General features: G+C 34.3%; 2 protein-coding genes across 4 annotated transcripts in view; one reads left to right on the top strand and one right to left on the bottom strand.

The window, feature by feature from the left end:
* Positions 1-3: 3 nt before the first annotated feature.
* LOC128231724 (transcriptional adapter 2-alpha-like) lies at positions 4-10,601 on the bottom strand. 2 transcript variants are annotated; one of them, XM_052944848.1, is made up of 13 exons: positions 10,522-10,601; positions 8,689-8,897; positions 8,431-8,522; positions 6,906-7,003; positions 6,674-6,724; positions 6,334-6,501; positions 6,037-6,100; positions 5,717-5,760; positions 4,062-4,172; positions 3,140-3,300; positions 2,594-2,681; positions 2,043-2,116; positions 4-1,092 (listed from the first exon to the last, which is right to left on the bottom strand). In XM_052944848.1, exons 2-13 carry the CDS (start codon positions 8,872-8,874, stop codon positions 907-909), a joined length of 1,323 nt encoding a protein of 440 aa, XP_052800808.1. In that variant the 5' UTR covers positions 8,875-8,897; positions 10,522-10,601; the 3' UTR covers positions 4-906. The 2 variants fall into 2 exon arrangements, with proteins under 2 accessions (XP_052800808.1, XP_052800809.1); XM_052944849.1 differs by having other exon boundaries at positions 8,689-8,893; positions 10,522-10,585.
* Positions 10,600-18,843, top strand: part of LOC128231722 (uncharacterized) — a 24,844-nt gene continuing 16,600 nt past the window's right edge. The window contains exons 1-8 of one of the 2 annotated variants that reach the window (XM_052944845.1): positions 10,600-10,845; positions 12,426-12,545; positions 12,724-12,844; positions 13,068-13,187; positions 13,569-13,695; positions 13,811-13,984; positions 14,713-14,796; positions 15,358-15,372. In XM_052944845.1, the coding sequence (XP_052800805.1) occupies positions 10,693-10,845; positions 12,426-12,545; positions 12,724-12,844; positions 13,068-13,187; positions 13,569-13,695; positions 13,811-13,984; positions 14,713-14,796; positions 15,358-15,372 (914 nt within the window). In that variant the 5' untranslated portion in view covers positions 10,600-10,692. The remainder of the gene's footprint in view (positions 10,846-12,425; positions 12,546-12,723; positions 12,845-13,067; positions 13,188-13,568; positions 13,696-13,810; positions 13,985-14,712; positions 14,797-15,357; positions 15,373-18,843) is intronic. The other variant, XM_052944846.1, reaches the window with a different exon arrangement.

The following is an 18,843-nucleotide window of genomic DNA, read 5'->3' as shown; positions in this document are numbered from 1 at the left end:
GCAATCTCTAGTGGAAGTGTTGGTGGTAGCGTCAGTTCATAAAATAAATATTGTGCAGTAATTTAAGACATACCCGGTACTAATAATTATCCAAACATGATGAAATTTGGTGAGAGTGTTAATGGTCACTACCTCCAGGTAAAGATTGATTGTCAAATGAAATGCCATAGTGACTTAAGAGTTATATCCCTTTAACATTAAATGAGAGATGTTTCACATTTAATGATTTTGTCAACATGCCCATGTGTGCTGCTTTGTCAGAAATAAATGCTGGACTGCAAAGTGTTTAAAAAGAAAGGCATTATCAATGACATTGACCTTTGACCTACTGACTCCAAAACTGATAAGGGTCATTTTTTGGTCTAGATCCAACAACCTATACATGAAGTATCATGGTTTTAAGTGAACTGCTCTCAAGCTATCATGTAGAAAAAGATTTCAATTTTGGCTGCGACTTTGACCAAAGTCAGTAGGTCATCTACTAGCCCAATACAACCTATCTGTGTCCTGGGTCAAACCATTCTAAAACTGCTTTAATATCACCAGAGTTATGCCTCTTACATTTCAGTATTCTCCAATCATGATGAAACTTATTAAAATGTGTTATTTAACCATGGTAACAGTCACAATGTCCAGGTCAAGTTTGATGAATTATCACCTTTGTGACACTACAGTTATGCCACTTTTGAAAGGGGTTGACATATTAAAATCTACAATATATATATTGGCCTTTTCTTACATCCAATGAACTTGCAAACAATGATAAAAAAGGCAGCAATAATTTTATTACAATATGATCATGGTAGTACAATATTTTGCTAGCGTTCATTGAACTATTGTTAAAAAAACTGTGCAAGTTTTTATAAATCTTTATTTATTGTGTTCACAAAACAATGAATAACAGTTCTATTCTTTCTTGATATAATCCTCTGTAACGAGAAAGTCAAATATCTTTCTAGTTTTGTTGACGTCAATTTTGATAAGCTGGCGTGCCTGTGCAAGCCGTAAAGTGCCGTTTTTACTGGCCTCGGACACAAGAGTGGCCTTAAAGTCAAGGTAGGCAGCTGGAACCAGTCGAAGATGAGAACACAGCTGAAATAGAAGGAAATCAATGTGGAGATAATCACAAAGTCACAGCATGGACCATTAGCCATTGTCCTGTTAATCAGTTGATCAAGGGGCATTTACTCAGCAAATAGTACAAGAGTTGTAAGATTTGCTTCACCAGAATTCCGCAGATCAGATGTGTCCCATGGAGAGAGTGCCCACAATTTTTCTAGGTAAGGTCACTCTGGCCTTTGATCTATTAAACCTTAAATCAATAGGCGACATCTACTGACCATGACCAATGTGCATAATAAGTTTGAAGACTCTATACCAAGTTGATAAAATCTTAATGATCGGAAACAAAAGCGCCTTTCTTTTTTCTAGTAAAGGTCACCATGTACTTTGACCCAAAAATCAAATGGGTCATTACTTACAATGATAAATGTGCATACTAAGTTTGAAGACTACACAAAGTTCAATAGTTACTGATCAGAAACTTAAATGTGATGCCTACGACGACAAAGTAATCCCTATGTTTCTGCCATGCTTCCCAGGCATATGATTATTAACCTGATTAAGTTTGAATGTGAGTGTTATGCAATGTTATTACATGCGAATTTCTTGAAATATTTTGGGTCAACATTCAAGGCAATGAGTGAATCAACTCTGAGAGTGACAGATGCTGACACAACGGCTATGGAATATATATACGGGGGAGCCCGGAATTTACAAAACTGGGTTTTCCCATCCAGTACAAATAAAAGGTGAATTTTGAGCTTTTGAAATTCATGTAACAGACCAATGACTCTATTGTTTCTGAAGTAACGTGTGTATATTAAAAAGGTATAATTTTGTTTGTGCCGAAGGATTAGCTTGGGGAAAACCATAATATTTATAATTCTGGGCTGAAACTATTATAACATTATTTAATAGAATGATAACCATAGGCTTATTTGGGGTACTAAATTTGAAATCTTATGAATTGATATGAATACCTCTTTTTCTTGACTGGTCAATTGGTCAAATCCAGGAAGTTCTACAATTTCCAAAGGTGGTGCTGTTTTCCTTACTAAAATAGAGAAGAAAACACCATTGAAACAATACAGAACAATCCAGTGGAAAAAAAAAAATTAACGTCTAGAAGTTCCTCACAGGATCCAGGTCATTTGGGTGTTTTAGTAGTACAGTTGTTTTTACCTAGAATACAAACATACATCCAACGAAAAAAGAAAGACTTCATCTCGAAATTAAATGGTAATAAGCCATCATGATTTGAATATTGTGTATTAAACCTTTAAACCAGTGAACAGATAAAAACAACAACAAACAAATGCACAGTAACCCTAGATGTCAGTAGTTTTGGGTTACATACACAATTCTGTTTTTACTGAAGACAGTGGCGATCTCATTTATGTATACGTCAAAAAAATTAATAGATTAAATTTAAGTTTTGAACACTAGAAAACACTAAAATCAACCATTGAAGCAGTGTTAATAACCACAAGTTATAACAAGCGAAAAAGAAAATGCAGTGTAAGTTACTGACCTGGGTTAGGTAGGTTTGTGGCCACTCCCTTGTTAAGGCTGTCGAAGGTGGCCTGTCGCTGGAGCCACGTCTGACATGCAGCCTCATCCTGCAGAGAGAAACCAGTCACCAAATGTCCCATAGCATTATAATAGGTTGATAATATGAAATGTGTCAAATATCCCTGATTACAAAACATTTGTGTGTGTAGTACATTAAATAATGGAAATCCCACAGATCCAAAGCTACAGCTGAAGCATACATTTTTCTATAATGTATTTATTGCAAATCTTTGCCCTTCAAGTGTGACCTTGATTTTTGATATTAGAGCTACAAATTTATGTAAAGTTTGTCTAAAATCCACTTAAGACAACAATAATTGCACTCAAGTGACTATTAAGTGTGACCTTGAACTTTATTTAGGTATTTATTTTGTCATGACATTATACAGTAGGAAACTATTTTTTATTTCATAAGAGAAAAGTTTATTATTGTGTCACGTCTGGAAGAGAAAAACAAACATTTATATCCTGAGTCCAAATTTAAACCTGTGAATAAAGGAGATACCTTTACATGAGTGAGAACATCATCAAGAAGGTGGTGGCCCTCACGTTGCCTATCCCGGGACTTGCTGAGTGCCTTGTAGACGGGAATGTGTCGCAGCTTGGTGAGTCGATTTCGTCGATACTCCTGCAGCTTTGATATCTCCTGCTTCAATTCATGCTCATCTGTATCATAGAAGACAGTCGGAATGTACGTTTATATTTATAAATAAGATACGAAACTAAGGCTATAACTTAAGTGATGTCACAAATACATATTTTGCTCTGTAAACATTCATATCAGTATTTACGATATAAATAGAACACCCCATTTGTGGTCATTTAATATGAAATATTTTATACTTGTTACTTAAATAGATAAAAGTGAGTAAAATAAGTTTTGTATTGAACAACCAAGCATGTAATATAAGCATGATTACGTTGTGATTCTTGTAAACATTTACATAGTCTGCTAATGTATGAAGAAAAGAACTTCCAGTCAAGTGAATATCACAAAGCCGTATCGGTGTAACTGAATATATTTTTGTGTATTCCAACTTTAAGTTGGAAAAAAGTAAATACACCAAACTGATACAATGCATCAATCCCATCAAACTCAGATCCCCAAAGCTCCATTTATGACATTACACTTTGGGCATTCACAGCGTTATGAAACGAGGTAGATTTTACGATATGATTGAAATGAGATTGACAGTAAACCAAGACTGAGATTGGTATATGTGTAGGTTTTCCTGGTCTTTAGTTTGAGCCACACCAAAGGTACATTTTCTTGGCCTGTCAAAAAGGCACCATTACTGGTCTCTCAGGTTACTTAACTTGATGACTCATATATATCAGTCTATCGCTATCTTCACTATCAAACTTAAACAAATAAATAATCTAAACCAGGGCATGTTACTTAATGATGGTATCAGTAGTATACGTACATTGAAGCGCCTCAAGGTAGATATCGAGATCTCCTGGGGCCACAAGCTGGGTAAATACACGCAGACTGTCTAAGCAATGGCACATCTGCATGTCACATCGCGCTCGAAACCCTGACAACACGAATACAGAGGTAATAAACAGTCATACATCAGCTTTTAGATATTTACAAATGAAGTCTTTATATTTGATTACATAAAATGGTTTACTCATCATAGTTACAACATTGAGAGCAGTTCAGTAGCAGCAAATAAAAACATTAACCAAAATCAAGAGCACCATAGGCAGATATCATTGCTTGTCTGTTTTTTACAATTGACCTAATAACTTAACTCAAAATAAATTTTACCTAGAGTGAAGAGACTTGCTGCATATACACGTATGTGAATTGTTATTGTAACAATGTATTCAAGTTTCATATAAATATCTTTAATCAGTTTCAACTCATTGCCAACATTAAAATATTTTTACCATGCCAACAACTACGACAATGTCGCTGACATAAAGTCTGCAACTATTCCTCAACTTTTTTCTTTTCTAAAAACATCAAATAAACAGCGATGCAATGCAACGAAAACAGGGTTTTCAATGATTAATAGAAAAACTTCAGCCTGTGTTATGAGATTCAGATACAACTGGTTTTTTTAACTGAAAATATTCAGTTTCAACTGTTTTTCTACTTTGAGTAACAGTAACCATGACTTTGACTCTATGGGTCCCAAAACGCAATCACATGAAAAGTCTCCATAAACTCTTAATATATACAAAGTGTATGGTCGTAAATAATGGTCGTAAATAATTTTGAATTTTATTAAGTGCATTTAATGAACAGTATAAAAGTTTTTTTTATTACAATCCCAACTTGCCCTTAACTTTTACTTGCCTAAAACTTTAACCTAATTCAATCAGGGGCCATAACTTGTATTAAGGATATGTAGTTATGTAACCTCATTGGGTGATGGTCCTGAACACTTGTGTGAAGTATTTAGTCAATTGAATGAAGGGTATAGAAGTTATTAAACAATATCCCAACCTGCCCTAAAACTTTAACCTAAGTTCCATAGTCAATCAGGGGCCATAATTTGTATAAAAGATAACATGGAGTTATCTAACCTCATTATGTGATGGCTCTGAACATCTGTGTGAAGTATTAAGTCAATTGAATGAATGGTATTGGAGTTAAAGTGAAAATCCCAACTTGCCCTAAAACTTTAACCTGCCCTAAAACTTTAACCTAAGTCAATCAGGGGCCATAACTTGTATTTAGGATAATATGGAGTTATGTGACCTCATTGTGTGATGGTCCTGAACAACTGTGTGAAGTATTAAGTCAATTGAACAAAGGATATAGAAGTTATTAATAAATATTCCAACTTGCCCTAAAACGTTAACCTAAGTTCCATAGTCAATCAGGGGCCATAATCTGTGTAAAGAATAATATGGAGTTATCTTACCTCATCATGTGATGGCCCTGAACAACTGCGTGAAGTAATAAGTTAATTGAATGTAGGGTATTGGACTTATAAGTGAAAATCCCAACTAGCCCTAAAACTTTAATCGGACGCTGACGCCAACGCTGGGGCCAGTAGTATAGCCCACCTATTCTTCGAATAGTCGAGCTAAAAAGAAATCCCTTAAGAAAATGAGATAAGCTTACTGGCATTCTTTCTGAGATTTATGAGTCCATGTCTTCTCACAATTCTGAAAGCAGGAAAACATTTCAACGGAAGTTCTAAAGGATGCAGCATGAGACAACTTTGGAAGCACAATAGTTCTATGTACAGTTGTAGCTATGAAAACAGCTTCTGTGAAGCTACAGTTGGTGTTAAATATGACATCATTTATAATGTCCACGTTATAATGCAAGCCATTTACCAATTACAAAAATTGTATACAGCCTGATCTTCCCATTTAGGCTGCAGGACATGAAAAATAACTATATTTCAACCAACAAGAGTCAAGTGACATGTTCCATACCTTTTTCTCCTCTGTCTCTCCTTCAAACATCTCATGTACACATCCACAACCGTAAGCTTGAGTTCTGAAATAAGGACCATTCAACTGTTTTGTAAAAAGAGCATTTTATTTTCACTATATTTTAGATTTGATCAATTATTGTACAGCAATGTATGCATAAATAAATAATTATGTACAGCTAAAAAGAGTGCATATTTATAAGTATAGATGATTGTCTAAGCATCAACAATTCAATAATGGACATCTTAATCAAAGGTATTTAACACTGTATGAATGGGTTAAAAAGACGGTGCCAACCAGTTTCAAGGGCGTCTTCCTCGTCTGGCTGGTCAAACTGGAGACCCCGCAGGTCCATCTCCATGTAGTTCTCATGCTCAACCATGAAGTCCCCCCGCCCAGCCATGTACCCCGCCATCTCTGTTGCCAGGAGCGACCCCTCTCCTGGCCGTGGGGGATCCTCACATACTGTCAGGGAGGAACAGAGTTACAGACTAGTGGTTTGTATTGTTAATCAGTGTAATTTTGTTAACCACATTCAGAGTGACTTACAGCATAGAAATCAAAAAAGTTAAATTAACTCTTTAATGCAATAAGAAAACTAAAATACATGTATTCATGAAAGAAAAAGAAGACATACATTTGTAGATCACAGGCTTTGGGAAAAGGTTTAACTCAGCCTCTGAGAAGCCTAAAAATTAAAAAAGATGTTATACTAAATTATATCAAAATACAAATAATGAAAACTTTAACATCATTGCAAATTCTACTGTTAAAAGAATCAGTTACAACCCTGATGAGATTGTTTATTAACTTTGTATTAATCTAGCCAACAACTCTTACAGCAAGAGACCAATTCTACAACACTTGACCTGGCATATCTTCCTTTGGGTTCTCAATGTAACTGTGATTGTAATGCCGCTCACATTCGACTGGGTTCTTAGTGCGAACTTTGTGGGCAATATCTGACCTGGAAAATATTGGAAAAGGCTGGAGACCAATGGTCTATTAATATTACCAAAAAAACCTGTTTTTAAAGAATTTTGGTATAACAACATAAAATTAAAATAAAATCTCAATATATACAATTTAAATGTTGGCAAAATATATTCCTTTATACTAGTAATTACTTCTATTACACAATAAAAGAGCTGATACAGTCAAACCCTGTTGATGGCCACCTGTTTTAGAATGCCAACTGCCCTATCCGGCCAGTCCCAATTCCTCCAGTATGTTTTTACTATATAAAGTATGTACATTAAGTGGCCAACTGTCTAACTCGGCTGCGGTCACTAATTTTTGACCCCATTGTTTGAGATGGTCACAGTTAAACACGTCGTGTATACATTCGTTTCCTTTATTGAAGTCATACATATAATAACAACACTCAGAAAGTTATGTTACGTAAGTATAAATACATTTCGCACGTTACGTCAATACATCGCGTTATGTTATGTCGCTCAAAAATTTCATCACCCATGAAGCCATATAAGCACTTATTAGCAGCTACTCATCCTAGGTCACTGACACTTCTGCTAACAATTTTTATCAATACACAGCTTTACTTCCATACTGAAATTTACAGAAAAAATACAGAGGCCTCAGATATTTCCATCATCCAATCAAAGTGCATATTACATCACATGATTGCCCTACATGTTTACTCAATGAGGAATCATGTTTATAGCACATTTGTGAATGTTTTGATTCAAATTAACACAATTAATGAATGGATACTTGAAAAAAAATAAAAAATTAATGACCAAGTTGATGATCAAATACCGAAAAAGAATACCCGTTATTATGAACTCACAGTTTGCATTGTCACTTGAAGGGATAATACGAGTAACAATTTGTTTTCATTTCAATTTTAAATTTCAAAATCATGGATTTTGTAAAAATCTTTACGTTGAATTTTGCGTGATTTTCTTTTTTATTTTGATTATGAGTTACAGCAAGACAACTTTGCAAGTGTTTGATGCTGAAAGATTAGAGACTGGTGTAAAGCAAATGAAAATGACGGATTACTTTAAAAAGTGAGCTTGTTGATGTAGTTGTGTATGTATTCATGGAAATTGAATGCATTTTTTCTTTTTTTTTCTTTTTTCTGTTATTAATTGCATACATGTTTATAAAAACGTTGATCATCTGCATTCTATTTATAAATTTGGAATAAAGTTATTTTATCCACATTTGTATTTGAATTTCTTTAATGATGATGATACTCATGGTGGTGTGGGTTGGTGGTTAAGATATATAACAGTCATCTGTTTAATCAAAGCTTAAGTTGTGGATATTTCACACCTGAATTAAGTGGCTACCTGTCTTAAGCAGCCACTATGACCTTTTCCCAAAGGTGGCCGCTTAATACAGGTCTCACTGTACTGTCAATCTCACCAGTTTCCATAACCACAGTCGGAGACGGCCTTGAGAAGCTGCAATTCTTCTAACGCTGTCCAGTTACGCTCAAACACTGGGAAATTGTTTTTCTGGAATAAAACAAATTCGTTTAAAACCAGGTCATTACTACAGGAATATGGTACTAAAAATGTATGAATTTACTTCATGAAATGAATGCTATTTAACAACAAAGTTTAATATAAGGAGGAAATTTTTAAATGCCACTGATTCATTGACATCGGTGTATATACTTGCCACAAGTGAGTATGGATGATCACTGTGATGCCCATCAAACTCCACACCCTTAGCGAAGCAGTGAAGGCAGACAAAGGTTTTACCGGCTGCCTTACTACAAGTCTCACACTGGATATACGGTTCTAAGACAAGACTTTGGCAGCCCCCACATGCTGGCTCATCTAGCACATCTGGTCCAAGCTCCATTGTTAGTATTTTTGCTGTTCTTCCTTAGAAAAATATATACACTGTTGTAAAGAGTATAAATAATAAAACACTGAGAAAAGGGCATGAGTTAGTTACTCATGGAATATCCTTCAGTTTGAAAACATACTCCTGTGTTCAAAATGTAAATTATTTGCTTACAAAAGCTTTCTATCAAACAAAACAAATAAATACTTCTTGTCCTTCACATGATCAAACCACTTTTCTTTTGTTATGCACTCCATGAACGCATTTGCATCCATGTATCACTGCTATTCAATTAACATATTTATTTATGTACCACAAAAGATTTTGTTTGAACAAGTAGTATGAGCTCTAAAGATAATCTCTAGCGACACAGGCATGGGGCAATTACTTTTAAATTGTAATCAATGAAAATTACAATTATTTGTGGAAAACATGTTATCAAATATATTTCAATGGTGAATTTTTAAAAGTAATCAATTAGATAACAATTACTTTAGAAAAGTAATTAATAAACTGAGATTGTTTTTATCAAAAAAAGCTTTTTTCCCCTATTGGTCATAGCTGACAAATAATCAATGGTGGACATGAAACCTTGACCTTTCACCTACTAATCACAACATCAAAAGGGGTCAACAATTCAGTCAAGACCTACGGGCATACCTTGAGTATTAAGTTCCTATGTGCGCACAGAAACTGTTTTTTCATCTCAAGGTCACCAAAATCTTGACCCTTGACCTACTGATCTAAATATCAGTAGGGATCATTTACTTATCATGACCAACTGGCATTAGTCTTAAATAACAGATGTTCAATATGGGATTCTTTTAATCCCTAACATGACACATAAAAAAAAAAAAAAACAATTATTTGGACTACATACTATACCATGTATGAAGTTCCTGGGTCTCAAGTTATTGAATGGTCACCTAATGCTTTGCCACACTTTATTTTGTCATAGAAAAGAGTGCATTTTATGAAATATGAGCGAGTCCCTTTAAAGCTGCACTCTCACAGATTGAACGTTTTGACAACAGTTTTATTTCTTGTCTTGAAACGAGACAATTTTGCGAAAATCCATGGAAACCAGTTATATAAGACTGCTGACAAAAAAATTGATCACAGATTTTAATATTTAAGTTCAAAAAATGATGTTTTATGCATTACTCTTTTTAAGCCATAAAACATTTATTTTCGAACAGAAATATGAAAATCTACGATCTGATTTTTTGTCAGCAATCTTAAATCATTTGTTTGCAAAAATTTATCCAAAAGTTGCCCTTTCCAGGACGAAAAATAAAAATGTTGTAAAAAAGGTATATCTGTGAGAGTGCAGCTATAATCGCCCAAAAAGTTCGAATTCTTCATGATTTTAGCCTAGTATCTTTACCATCGCCTTTCTGAAATTTCATTGGCTGAGATTGAAGGTTTTTTTCTAAGACTCTTCTTTCAATTTTGATTAAATGACAAACATGTAGTGTCATAAATCAAAATACCCCTTGGTGAAAAAGATGTTCTGTAACCTTATGTCAATCATACTTTACAAGTGTTCTGTAACCTATAAAATGTACTGAAATGGTAAAAAAAAATGTTCAGAGACAAAGGCATGTTCAAATTAGAACTACCAAAGAAATAGTTAAACTGGTTTCCTCTTACATTACTTACGTCGTTGGCGTGTTAAATGTTCAACTTTGAGTTAAGATTTCACTATCAAAACCTGTCTCTTTGCAGTTTTCACAACAGAAATAATTCATTAGACCGTAAACAAAAAATGACAAATTTACTCAAAATGAAAAGTTATATTCTCTTTATATTTCCTTGATAAATTTAGCAAAAATGACATCTGAATTTGTGAGCGTGCTGATTCCACGGACTGTAGACAACAGATATCTGTTGATAAATATCCGTGGAAACGGCCTGTGGTTCCCGACTGCGGAACGGCAGGGAGATGAGTCGATGAAAACTGTTGCTTGTAGCCTTGTTGAAGAGGTATTGACGGCTATGGTAGTCAAACATTCTGTAGATATTATAAACAGAGCTTGTAATAGGAAGAATTTAAATAATATGGTCTAGTTGAATTGTGGTGCCTCCACAATATGTGACATTTGACAATGTGTAAATGGTCAGTGTAAATTCCGTATACATGTTAATAAATGCAATCTGGTGGCAAAAGGTGTCATTATCTGTGCTCCAGCTTGCCTGTTATTGAGGGTAGTGTGTCGATGCCCTTTTCTTATCGCAGACAACCTGTGTTTTCATAATCAGTTATCTCCTAATCTGGTTATTGGGTAGTCCACATAAACAGGCGAGTGGCAACTCTACGTGTCCATATCCCACTTGTTTTTTTTTCGAGCCAAGAATCTATTTTACATTGGTATGAATCAGTCGACTTGTGGCGTTAAGGGAACAAAATGAATATCCCGAAGATTGTTTCCGATCTAATTCTTGAAAACCGTTTGTCCAATCCTCACCAAACTTTAAACACATGTTTGTGACCATAATATCTTGATCAAGTTCGATAGTCATGGAAATCGCTTTAGTCATTTAGGAGTTACGGCCCTTTTTTGCCCAAAATTCCCGAAGATTGTTTCCGATCTAATTCTTGAAAACCGTTTGTCCAATCCACACCAAACTTTAAACACATGTTTGTGACCATAATATCTTGATCAAGTTCGATAGTCATGGAAATCGCTGTAGTCATTTAGGAGTTACGGCCCTTTTTTGCCAAAAATACTTCAAAAATATATGTTTCCAATCTAATTCTTGAAAAGTATGTGTCCAATCCTCACCAAACTTTACATACATGATTGTGACCATAATATCTTGATCAAGTTCGATAGCCATGGAAATCGCTTTTGTCATTTAGGAGTTACGGCCCTTTATTTGCAAAAAAAGACTTGAAAAATACGTCCCAAAGATTGTTTCCGATCTAATTCTTGAAAACTGTTTGTCCAATCCTCACCAAACTTTTAACACATGTTTGTGACCATAATATCTTGATCAAGTTCGATAGCCATGAAAATCGCTTTAATCATTTAGGAGTTAGGGCCCTCAGATTATCCTGAATAATCATTATGGCTTATTTTCTGTGACAAAAAATCGAAGTGGGGGCATCCGTGTCCTATGGACACATTTCTAGTTGTCAGTAGCTGGTATTGCATTAGCAAATTGTCATTGCAAATGTCATTTACTGTTGCTGTTTTTTTATGTGTTAAAAATGGTAAATATATAGTTTATACCAATTAATATTGGCTCAGCTAAAGCTGGCCATTACGAATCACTCCAAAGTCTTAAAATAATAACAATTACAGTGAAGGTAAAGGTCTTTGTGCGTTAACATAATCAACATTATATTATGGATATATTGGTTTCAAAAATCACAAACGTTTTGATCTAGAGACTACGAGAGGAGAAACTGATGACAATTTTAATGCTGTGCCATACTCCACACTGCCAAGAAATACTTTCAACATTCATGTATTATGTTATTTGCAGGGTCATGTTTTATGTTCCTTTAATTTTTACATTTATTTTTGGGAAGAATTTCATGAAGAAAATTTTGTATACAGGTGAGTGGACAGAAGGCTGTTTTGAAAGGAGTTCTACGTACTCAATTTACAAGATTAGGTGGGACAATTACAAAGATCCACTTATTCTTCTTGGCTATTCCAATAACATCTATAGAAAAGGTAAGATTAACATTTACACTCTGCATTTTTTATTTATACAAAATACATACATGTTTTTTTGTAAACACTGTTATGTTACAAAGCCAGCTCATTTGAAGAGAGTTACTTAATGATATTTCAGACTGGCTACTTAATACTCAATTTACAGCCAGACTTACTGTTTATGTGCATGTTTCAGTGTGCAGCTGATGCAGTATGGCTGTCAGATACTCAGATGGAGCAGCACTTGGATGATATACAGCCTCTGTTGCTTGGCCCTGAACCCATGAAGATGGCCAACCTGATCAAGGACAGCTCTGGTAGGACTGGGATTCTTTGTTTCAAACTGTTATTTAGAAATTAATCTGAATGTTTATGAGTAGCAGTTTATACCTTCTGATGTGTACATTATTACATACTTGTAATAATATTGTATTTGTATATGATAACTTTTAATGTCTTCAAATTCAGTTCACTTAAAGAGATAATCTTGAGGATTTCTGATTTCATCATTTGTTACAGATTATGTGCTTAATGTTGTAGGTATAATACCACAGACATCACTAAGTGAAAACACAATGGAGTATGTCTCTGTAGACTCCGAGTCCTCCCAAATCTCTCCCCAAGAATCACTCGTGAAATCCTCTAAACTGGGAAGGAAAGGTAGGCATTTCCCTTCATACTGATTGAATCTTAACTTTTGAACCTGATATAATTTTAGTGTTTTGAATATAGACAATGTGTTCAATAGTCATCATTTCCTTAGCAGCCCTTCTATGGCGTATGTAATGTATTCTGTTTAAATGATGTTTTCACATGTTATCAGTACAGTAACTTGAAGACTTTCTGTTAAACTCAATACATGGATGCAGATCAAATAACTACCACATGTAGTTTTCACCCTTATCAATTATCCAAGGAGAAAGACTAAACATCATTTATTGTCATTATTGTATATCGACAGCGTGAAATATAATTCTAACATTTAGAAAAAAACTGATAGAAATGTATTGGAAAATTTTGTGTGCACCTGAAATGTTTTAGAACAAGAGCTGTTGCACGAGGAGTTTATGGAACTAGTTCATCCCAGTCACTTCATGAACAAAACCTTGTTTAGCAAGTATATGGAGCTGAAGGGAGCCAGGATGGATCAAGTAGACCATTTGTTCAGGTTAGCAATACCTAATGCCAGAATTTTTAAGCTAATATTTTGTCATGGTGATGTTGATGTATATATTTTCTTTAGTGACTCAATAACCTGGAAACGACTTTTGTTTTGCTCGTAGGGCATTTGATGTTCACAAGCGTCGTTACTTGTCGTGTAAGGACGTATTGCTGGGTCTAGCTGCCATGGAGCCGAGCACACAACACGGGGGTATGCCTGCAGAGATGAGGTGCCGATACATCTTCCGATTCTATGACAGGAACATGGACGGAAATCTTCAGTTTGATGAGTTCAAGTAAGGCCATGGAAATTGTCACATTTATCAGCTCAATTATTATAACAAATAAAAAATATATCTGTCTCAAAAGTTGCATTGACAAATATTTTATTTTATCTTATTAATAAAAATGCAAAGTAATTTTTAGTATACAAACATACCTACAGTGAACTGCCTTTCAATTTATCAGAACATTTTCCACCAAAAGTTTAAGATTCTGATCGCTGTTATCTGAAAAACAATGAAATCTTTACATTAAACAAACGTTTGAATGTACTGTCATCATTGTCAATATAGGTCATCTAGATAAAGATATAAGACCCTTGCCAACAACTTAAACATGCAGCCATTCCATATTTTTTTCTTTTTTGAAATTTCATTTTTTGGTGCGTCATGTGTGGCTAAGAAGTTATTGCAGTGATCTTAATTCCAATTGTTTAACAATCACTTTGACTCTCTCTGTTATGCAAACATTTCAATGTAGATTTTTTGTAGTACTTAAATGATGTTTGTAAAATTAGTGGCCAAATTCTCTTGCATGTTTGAGGTTTGAATGTCCTTTTAAAATGTTTATGTGTATGTTTATCTGTGCAGTTCTATTTCCATTTTAATAATCGTTTGCATGCAATTCAATAGTGTTCAATTAATATTGCCTTAAACACAGATTGCCAGAGGTGATTTTTTTTGCCCAATTTAAAGTTGTAACATTACAGTATCCCTCTGATTTGATAATGCAATCATTGCAGGCGTTTGGTGTTTGACATCCGCCAGAACAAGGGTCTGTCCACAGATGAGAGTGCAGTAGATGAAGATGCTCTAAATAGTGCCAGGTGAGTACAGGCAGTCCTCCTTTACATGATGACATTCACTGGGGATAAAATGTACAGTCAGAACATCTATTAAAGTCAGAAAAAAGAGAGAGAAAAATATATTTTAGCTCATCTAATTTGTCTGTTTCGTATCTCAATGGTGTCAGAGGCATTGTGGTTGGCGTCGTTTCCATGCAAAAACTTGGATGATAATCAAATGAAAATTGTTACAAACGTTGCTAGACACAATACACACATGTATAGCAACGCCCTTTACTATGGTTTTAATAATAGTTATGACTCTAAGCCTCTTGTTAGACTGAGAAAACAGATGAGGGTGGGTGTTTGTTCCTCATCTCTCTAGTTTGGGTATTTTAATTTAGTATACCTGTAGCATTGCATGTGATGTATATTGATATTTCAGTATTTGTACAAGGTATATTGTTTGTTTTAGACTGTTTTTGATGCAATGCTAGTGTTGTCAACATTTCTACTGATGCACTACTTGTTTGTGTATAAAATTGCTGCTGTAGAAATTGAGATATTTTTATAGCTTTTTTATAAACATGATTGACTTTTCAGTGTTTGTATTGAAGGGTAAGTGATGGATCAATATGATCAATATAAGAAAGGCAAAATATTGAACAGTAGAAGGGAAAGTATATGTTTTGAAAACTGACACAGATAAAGTTGAAATAGCATTCTGGTTTCCAAATACAAATTTGAATCCTCTTTTTGATTTAGTTGAATATATTTTGTGCTCACAAATTACTGTAAATTAACACAATATTTTATCTTTTAATACAATACAATATATAGAAATGCATTAGAGAACTCATATCCTGCATGCTACTGGACTTTAATCACCCATGTAAATGTATCTAGGCTTTTGCTTTTAGAGATTTGCCATTTTGTGTAAGGTAGGAAAAGTCTAATACACATTTGATAATGCTGTGCTTTCACCTTTTTTATTTACATACAATGTTTTATATCTGCATTTTAGCATGGCATTATGAAAAATACAGAGGACTGTATAACAGTAGCCTTTGTGTCAGCTTGGACATCGCCATTGAAGCTTAATTTAAGTTTTGCATGCAAGCCACTATCATGCCAATATCTCAGTTACCACTCATTTGGCCCCTCTGTCCATCCAGGATAACTGGATACTGCAATAAGTAAGCTAGCGAGGTGAATGAAAATTAGTATATAATTGGAAGGCCATGTATTTACTCTGACAACAGAAGTAGTGTGAATGCCCTCCTGTCTCTCTGAACATTTTGGGATCCCATGATAACACAAGAAGTATTCAAGAAAGTGGTTAGGGACCAGTAAGGAAAATGTACACAACATTTTAAATTATTGGTACTTCGGCTTATGTTTCTTTTGTTTAAAGCTGAGTAACAATTTTTGTGCTGATTTTACAACAAAGCTTTGTTGTTACAGAGTCTGAATCAGGATGGCTATCTGCTTATTGGTTGTATGCATATGGTTATATTAATGAACTGGTTCAGGTGTTGAATTAGGCCAGGTTACATGTGTGTACATTGTTGGTTAAGGTAGTCCTTGCTCATTATCGTAAATAACATTTTAGTTTAAATCAACTCATCAAATAAATGCCTTTTATAACAATTTATATTGTTCTTGGCTACAATAGGAAAACAAGGCTATTGAGGCATAAGTGTATGGCTAGAATACTTGGGACACACAGTTTTAATTCTTTGTTTAAATGCTATAACTTTGTAAATTTGCTTTAAATATTTTTGTTTCTTTCATGTATTTAATAGTTTTATTTATGAAATAGTTTTAGCTTGTCGGTTTTCAAGAGCCTTGATGTCAACCATATTGCTTTTGTGCCTGGCCTTTAATCTTGGCTTTAACTTAAAAAAAGTTCAAGGTATTGCGATGAAAGATGTAAAAAAGGTTACAAGTGACATGCACGGGTGTGTAGAAGTTCCGTAACTCTGTCTTAAGTAACGAGATATGCTCCTTGAAGTCTCACTATGTTTTAGTAATGTAAACTTATCTATTTGAAAGCATATCCAAATGATGGTAACCTTTTTGACCTTTTTAACCCCTAGACTGAATTTAGCATTTATCGCAATTACAAAATGCAACAAAACCAAAAGTAAATCTAAAATTTTGCATACACAACGTCATTACAAAATTTGCATATAACGTGACTCTTTAAATGCATAGAATTCTATGTTGCGGAATAAAGTTATACTTATAAATTGCAGACGTTGTTGGTTTAAACAGTTTTCCTAGTAATGCATCTGAAAACACTTCTTTATCATTATTTTACTCTATGACATCGAAATTGCTGGAAAAAAAATACAGTTTGAACTCACGCCTGTAAAAAAAAGTCAAGAAAAAAAAGGAAAACATTATCTGATCCACTAGATCACGAAGACTTTCATACTTTTATACTGATAATTTGACATATTGATCATACATAACTTGATAAGATCAAGTGATAATGTCAATCAACCAATCATGCAAGAATAAAGCTGTTGATGTAATAAGAAATTTGTGGTCTTCAAATATGATATTTGTGCAAAAATCAACATCTTCTGCAGGGTTCCAGCTTTAGTATTTTACTTTAAACACTCCTAATCATTTGCAACAGTTTATTTCGTCATACACAACAAGTGAATTTTACAAAAACATTAGCGAGTACCTATATGTGATTTTTGACTAAACAACATTGGTTCTATGCTCCGCCCACTTATCTGCCTTATAAGCATATTGTAAGTCAGTGGACCAGTTTGGAATTATTTTGGTAATTCCCATACATTTCTTTTTAATAAACATTATGTGGACCTCAGTAATTCATCTGACACTGTTTGAGACCGTATAATAGTTATGTACTCACTTTTATTTTTTTCTCAATTTTTTTAATCTTAAGTGGCACTGAGGCCATAACAGTTTGAAAGAACTTAAACCTTATAAATGCTTCAAGATTTTAATTGAACCATTGTGCTCATGTAATCAGTTACATTAAAAACAATAATGAAATGGCCCTTTACTCTGGCTGTAAACCTGTTGAGTTATGCCCCTTGATTGAAATAAAGCAGACAAGTGTTTGTAACCTGCTTGCTGTGCTCTTTGTCTCCTTGCATGCAGTGTTTTCCTTTTTAAAACATACCGGTACATGTATCATATATATAGTGATTTAAACTTAATAGTCCAAATTCTGCTTGAATTATAATGTTTTGCTCAGTACTTTCCCCATGATTTGGTTAAGGAATGTCAATGATAAGGGGGTGAGTCAAGGAGGGGTTTTGTTGGATTTTTGTTTCTTTATTCTTCATTTGTGAAATGTGACATAATTGTTTTATTCTATTTTAGCATTCAAAGTAAACAGGAGTCTAGTAAGATATGTTGCAGACTATATAATTTTGTGTCTAAGTGCCTGACTCCTTAGTATAAAACTGCCATAATTGTACATAAAAATCATATCGGAAAGCTTTGTCACTTTTTATAGACTGGTATTCTGTTCATGTTAAACAATCATAAATACATTCAGTTTTTAGCTCACCAGAGCAGGAAGTGCTCAAGGTGAGCTATTGTGATCGGTCTTTGTCTGTCCGTCCGTCCGTCTGTCAGCAATTGCTTAAAAAAAAAACTTCTCCTCTAAAACTACCTGGCCAAATTCAATGAAACTTTACAGGAAGCTTCCTTGGGTGACTCTCTACAAAAATACAGCAAGGGGTCATGAATGATCAACAACAACAACAACATCAACATAATGGCCAACTTCTGTTTTGCTTTAAAAAAAATCTCTAAAACTACATGTACCTGTCCAAATTCAATTTAACTTTACAGAAAGCTTCCTTTGGTGACCCTCTACGAAAATACAACAAGGGGTCACGATTTATCAACAACAACAGCAACAACAGAAAAATTGCTGACTTCCTGTTTTGCTTCAAAAAAACATCTCCTCTGAAACTACCACTCCAAATTCAATGAAACTTTACAAGAAGCTTCCTTGGGTGACCCTTTACAAAAATACAACAAGGGGTCACGATTGATCAACAACAACAACAAAATGGACAACTTCCTGTTTTG

The sequence above is a fragment of the Mya arenaria genome, chromosome 4, assembly GCF_026914265.1.
Source record: "Mya arenaria isolate MELC-2E11 chromosome 4, ASM2691426v1".
NCBI classification, from domain to species: Eukaryota; Metazoa; Mollusca; class Bivalvia; order Myida; family Myidae; genus Mya; species Mya arenaria.
This window is presented reverse-complemented; position numbering and strand designations above follow the sequence as displayed.

What these genes read in the sequence shown, in the direction of transcription:
- LOC128231724 (XM_052944848.1), bottom strand. Translation starts at nt 8,874, where the DNA reads ATGGAGCTTGGACCAGATGTGCTAGATGAGCCAGCATGTGGGGGCTGC. An exon ending in ATGTTCTCACTCATGTAAAG is followed by an intron (nt 2,682 to 3,139) that starts GTATCTCCTTTA and finishes TTCTCTCTGCAG; the next exon opens with GATGAGGCTGCATGTCAGAC. An exon ending in CACAAACCTACCTAACCCAG is followed by an intron (nt 2,117 to 2,593) that starts GTCAGTAACTTA and finishes TCTCTATTTTAG; the next exon opens with TAAGGAAAACAGCACCACCT.